The sequence below is a fragment of the Crocodylus porosus genome, unplaced genomic scaffold (genome assembly GCF_001723895.1).
Source record: "Crocodylus porosus isolate Cpor-Errol unplaced genomic scaffold, CroPor_comp1, whole genome shotgun sequence".
NCBI lineage: Eukaryota > Metazoa > Chordata > Crocodylia > Crocodylidae > Crocodylus > Crocodylus porosus.
The window spans coordinates 101,149,941-101,156,185 of record NW_017728943.1 but is presented as its reverse complement, the minus strand read 5'-3'; the positions used below and the strand labels follow the sequence as shown (position 1 = coordinate 101,156,185).

Genomic DNA, 6,245 nt, shown 5'->3' with positions numbered 1-6,245 from the left:
AAGCTGCAGTTTCCCTCACTTCCTAACATGCACACCCCCAGCCAGATAGTAAGGTAGACAGTCAGGGATTTCTGCCGTTTCTGACTCTGCAGCCCTTTCCTACCTCTTCACTACCGCTTCAAATGCCAGAAGGACAGAATTTCCAGTGGCAACTGTTACTACAAATCCTTTTCACACCATAAAAAGGGTGGGAGGGATATTCCAAGGAATGCTTAGCACCTTCATGTTAAAGCTAATTCATCAGGTTGAATACTCTGGTGATATTAGGGAGTGGGGGAATAAAAAAAACAAACAAACAAACCCCAACCGCCACATGCAGCCACTCTCTTCTCATATAAGTGAATCCCCAACATCATGAAGTAGCTTCAGTGGGGCCTGGAGACAGGAAGGATGGCACTCCATACCATGCTGATAGGGGAAATATGTAGAAGATGGATCACAAGAGCCTAGGTGGAGTGATACTTTTTGTATTTATGATACGCAAATACCATAAAAGCATCTTAAAATGAATCCTAATAATCTGAAAGTTTCACACATTCAGGGTAATTGATTTTACTTCTTACGCATTGTATGGTTGAAATGCTTTGCTTCCAATTGAACTCTGCAGATGCAGATTCAGCAGCCTTCTTTTTACAGTAGATTGCTTAGTTAATCCAATAATATAGCTAATGGGGGTGGGGGGTGGTGAACAGGGTACCAGCCCTGGGTGTTGACGTCACAGGGTAGCACAAAAAGTGATCACTACTGCTGGCTGTGGCAACCCAGCTACTGCCACATGTGCTGCTGCCGTCCAGGGAGCAGAACTGCCCAGCTATGCCTCCCGAGTTAATGATTATACATTGCATAAGAAAGAAGTGTAACCTAGGGGGATTAGCACAAAAAAGAACTCCTACAATGATGGTCCTCCAAGTCATCCCACTGCACTAGAATCACCGAACAGACAGAAAACATTCAGAGATGCAAAACACACAGACAATCTCCATGACCCTCTTTCTACATAGCAAACCAGTACAGAAAAAAAAAAGAAAAAAACTTTCAAGATCTAAATGTCAAACGGCTGTCATTTCAGAGACTTAGCTGCAACACTTGTTAGCCTACAAAATTTTACAGAACACTTTTTGACATACATTTATTTAAGAATTGTCAGAAAACAGGGCAGATGCACTTCATTAAAAATGTCCTTTCCAAACATGACAGATTCGTAAACTTAAGTCCTTAACTGTACTGCAGAATGGATCATGGAAACACTTTGTAGAAGTGGCAGAGTGAAGGGGGGGGGGGGAGGGGGGGGGGAAAAAAAAAAAAAATCACCGACAGTCAATGCCAGTGGCTTTGTATTTCAGGTCATAAATACAACTGATTGTGCAATAAACACAAACATGATAAAGCCTACCTCACAGTTAAATTTTAGTTATGATAAAAAAAAAAAAATATTAAATTGCTTTTAGTGCAACATTCTATCATACATAAGTGTATCATGCTTTGGAAATTTACTGTTACATTATATACAGGATACAGTAATACTCTGAAGTGAAGTTGAGGGGACAAAAGAATGTAACAGAAAATGTTTACAGGTATGAGTTTAGTATTGTCCACTGAATAGTTAGGTTTGTTTTGCAGTCTGCTGTGTCATGTGTACACTTCTGCATATTACCCTACAGTACTCTTTTTCCAGCAGTGGCCTGTTCTGGTTATATACAGTGGGGAAGATGTTTTAAAAAACTGCATAGCCTTCAAGCTTTGTCAGTCTGTTTCTCCAAACACCATTTGCACGGACAGCTGTAAAACACAGAAAAGCTTTAATCACTGATGGGCACATTTTAGAGAATTTATCCTTAAGGAACAGATACTACAATTGGATCGATCCATGCACATGCAAGCTTGTTTGGTGCCATAATTACGTGAAAATGACTCCAAATGGATGCCCTCTTCCTTCTTTACCCTGGCTTCTGCCCTGTTCAATCCAGAGTATGAAGCAGGTACTAAATAAAACACAAAATCCATCTCCCTTAGGCTACTCCTTACCAGTCTCCTTCAGTTCTGCAGTGATAGGTTGCCAAACTCTTTTAGGTACAAAGGTTTATTTTGCAAATCGGTAAACAGAAGGCTTTATTATAGCCTAGCTTCACATTAACTCTTAAGATCATTCTTATTCCTTGCAAAGAAAAAGAATATCATTCCCAGTAGCCATTTACAATTAAACAGCATTGTCACCAACAAGGAGGCACAGCAGGATGCTCAAGGTAGGTGGTAACAGATGCAGAACAACAGAAGAAAATCTGCTACCCAGGGTTAGTCTTTAGGGCAAGTCACCCACCCACATCAACTCGACTGAAAGGGGCCAGATGAAAAGTCCCTCATGAAATCCCTGGGTACCTGAAGGAGACTGCTGAGGAAAAAAAAAAGGAAGCGTTCCTGGTGAAGACTGTTAGCTGAAATAATATTCTAAACCCTAAAACAGAATTTTCTAAACTATCTTTCCCTGTGTGGTACTGGAGAGGAGACAGATGGTGTATCAGCAGGTTTCCCTCTCCAGTTCTAAAGTAGCACTAATTTTCTAGTTTTGAATACAGCCAGCTGTACACAGCCCATTTAATCTCCTCTTTTCGTAGCAGCTAAAAGCAACAAACCGGTGGAAAAAAGAGTCCAGCATTATTGCAAGAAGCAACCAGCTGCAGACCTCTACTGGAATCTGTTCCCCTGATCCTCACCCACACAACTACTAACGGGAGAGTTAGAAGGAAACACTCCAGCCCTCCCTTCCAGCCTTTTGGATATCTCTGGAAAACAGGTCTCTCCTCCAGAGGCTATGAACAGTCTTGGTGCTGCTTCTTCCCTTTTGCCCTCTTCCTTCCCTTGTGCTCATATCGTGAAGCAACGCAAGACACCAAGTGCTGGTCTTCCTTGTAGGGAGAGCAGAACAAAGACTGGAACCAAATACTGTACTTTAATTATTTTTTTGAGAGCAGGATGAGTCTTTATCACTCATTCTTTAAAGCGTGATTATGAAAAGCCTTTAATAAGCTATGGGGCTGCACTATATATTTTGGATTTACATTTCTGGTAGTATTTTGTCATCACACTGTAAAAATGGCCTGCCCTCTAGTCATCAGCATCTTTTCAAAGGTACAAGATTCACAGCAGAACTTGCCAAAAGATAAGCTTTTTTGGATTTTCTGAGAAATATTATGGAATAAAAAGCAAATTATTTCAGATTTCAATAAGGACCTGAAGGAAATTTGCTTCTACTTAGGAGAAAAAACAAAACAAAACCCAACACTGGAAGCAAGCCCTTATTTATTATTTTGCTGGATGCTACCCTGTTCTACAATTTTGCTCTGGTAAAAGTTCAGTACCACAAAATCGGAAGGCTCAAATTAAGGCATCAAATGAGGTACAGTAATCCACCAAAGAGGCTTACCTCTTGCATCTAAAAGGAGCGTTCAGGACTTTGTTGTTCAGTTTTCTTAACATCCACATTCTTGAGCACTTTGGGCTTGTGCTCTGTGTGGTGATCTCAGCTGTCTCAATGCAGCATCGCCATATTGAATACCTGAGCCCATCCTTTCTGGATCCAGTTCACCTGATGAGAATTTTTTTAAATGGAGTTGGTCATGGGTGGATGCATAAATATATTCCAAGCAAACTGGTAACATCAGATAAAACTGTTCATTTGTATTTGTATTTTCCTACCTTACAGTATCCCATCTCTACAAGAAATTATTACATTTTGTTTACTTCTGATAAAATTGTAAACTTTTCAATCTTCTGTAGCAGTTTCTAATTATACAACCCAGAACACAGTGCATCTCCTAAACAAGTCACATGGTTGCAACAAGCGTTCTTTTTGTATTTCGTCTACTTTATGAAAAAAATAAATTCTTTCTGGTTTCAATTTCGTTCTCCAATTTTAGAGACTAATATTCAAACAAAAGGAAATCAAGATGCCAGAAACAAAAGCAAATAACTTAGAAAAGTCATACACTATTTCTTTAAATAGGTTTTAAATACAAACATTTCCTTAGCATTAAACACTTTAAACTGTATCCATACATGATTGAGTTTTCCTGAATTGGAATTTTTTGAGACATGAAACAGGCTGAAAGAAACAGATTAGAAACTGGAACCACTGACAAAGTCAGAGTACCGAGAAGCCTCTTGTTGACCTAGACCTGCCCACTTATATTGTGAAGCAAGCAGCATGTTTTTGCAGTTCCAAAATAATTAAAAATTAATTGACTTCAACCAGAAGTCACATGGGCACTTACTAGAAGTGCTCTCAAAAGCCTCATACTCTTTGTATATGACCTAGCTAATACCTTTGACACTATTCTGCACCCATACACAAAGAAGAGGTGCAAAAGTGGTCTGAAGAATCATATAGGCTCTGATAAACAAATGGATTAGCCTGTTACAATGTTTAACTATGCGTTTTCTTTCAGTGAATTACAAAATTTCATAGAGTTATTTGATTTACTGGTACATTCACACTGAACACTTACGGCTAGACAGTTTAGGGAAACTGTAGAACCAAAGCTGAAAACATATGCTTAATCAGTATCTTAACTTCAATTTACCTGATTCAATTTTATTGAGTATTTTTCTTGCACATTGTACAAAAGCCTCTTCAACATTCTCCCCTGTTAGTGCACTTGTTTCCAGAAACATCAGCTCTATATTTGGATGTCAGAAAAATAAAATCTCAAGTTAAACTTTGAAAGTCTGCTGCAGTAGGTGGAATAAGAAAATTCTGTGTCAACAACTGTAGTCCCCCACATTCGCTGCTAAAAGCAGCAGCTCTAGATCAGTGGGGGACAAATTTTTTTTGTCAGGAGTGCCACAAATTAGTCTTGCACTCTCCCCAAATGTCACTCCAGTCCCTTTCCCCGGCCAACCTGCTGCTCCCTGCCTGTTCTTTTTTCCTTGCTATCCTCTGCTCCCTGCCTGATCTGTTGCTTTGATTTCTTCTTCCTAACTTATATGCCACTGTGCTGCCTGTCCTCTCTCCAATCTGCTGAAAGCCCCACACAGAGGCTGCCCCTGCCACTTGTGGCACGTGCCCCTGGTTGTCACCCCCTGCTCTATCAGTGGGAGCCAGCCTTTGGGAAGGTATGCCACAAGTTAGCTCTGCATCTTCCCCTACTCTGATCCTTTTTCTCTACCCAATGAGCTGCTCTGTTTTCTGCTCCCTGCCTGTGCTCCCTGCCTTGCTTCCTGTCTTATCTGCTGTTGTGCTGCCTGTCCTCTCCCCATTCTCCCACATGCCATACAGAGGCTGCCTGTGCCACAGGTTTTATAGTCTTTACAGCCCTGCTCTAAATGATACTAAACATGAAAATGTTTTCACTAAAACTGTTTTGGTTTGACATGTAAATGCTGCCCTTAGAGTGCTGGAAATCCAAAAGCTACAGTGCTATACTAATGCACAGGAATCAGACTATGAAGTCAACTGAAAAAGCCCATCTAAGTTTAATATCCAAACAGAATTAAATGAAAATATAACCAGAATATATGATAAAAATAGTTTTAAAAATGTATTCATCAGGGTTTTACTAATATAGGCTCCCACAGGTATAGGCTTTAAGTGATTATGTTTTATCTTGGCTCTCTCTACTTTCCCATTCTGTTATTCAGCATAAATGCTTTCTAGTAAACAGTTTAAACAAAAAACCCACTCAATTTTTACTGCTACTCTGCTTGGAGCTGTGATAACAGCCCCAAAGCATGGAACAGGAGCAAAACATGGCTGAAATACTATTTTGAGCATTAACTTCTAAAGGAAAAAATTATGATCTACTGAAAAAAGTTATCTACTAATTTAAACCATATTGGACACCCCAAACTATTTTTTTTTAATTGAATGCCCATCTATATCTAACACTTTATCTAGAAACCAAGTCTGACAGCAAGACAGTTATCTGTAGACTAACTTCACCTTTATCTGGTCCTCTAATATAATATATTCTTTCTAGGTAAAGTCCTCCCCCTTTCCCCATACCATTCATCTTTGAAACTGAAGATTTATATTCAAAATTCTCCTGAAAGTCAGCCACCAGGTTCAAGAGGTATTACATATTACCACCAACTGTGTGTCCTACTTTACAGGGTAAGTTACCCAATAGTCTTCCTCTCACTGGTCAGGAAAATAAAAAGGGCTTATTTCCTAGACTCATGTTCACATGTGTGTGACATTGCCCAATATGTTTAATTTGAACCATATTCAAATCATACACGGGGAGTTGGGG

General features: G+C 39.6%; 1 protein-coding gene across 1 annotated transcript in view; it reads right to left on the bottom strand.

Moving 5' to 3' along the window:
- Positions 1 to 1,114: 1,114 nt before the first annotated feature.
- Positions 1,115 to 6,245, bottom strand: part of RAB4A (RAB4A, member RAS oncogene family) — a 33,465-nt gene continuing 28,334 nt past the window's right edge. The window contains exons 6-8 of the mRNA XM_019549869.1: positions 4,578 to 4,673; positions 3,422 to 3,583; positions 1,115 to 1,779 (exon numbers count right to left, since the gene is read on the bottom strand). Of these exons, the coding sequence (XP_019405414.1) occupies positions 3,468 to 3,583; positions 4,578 to 4,673 (212 nt within the window). The 3' untranslated portion in view covers positions 1,115 to 1,779; positions 3,422 to 3,467. The remainder of the gene's footprint in view (positions 1,780 to 3,421; positions 3,584 to 4,577; positions 4,674 to 6,245) is intronic.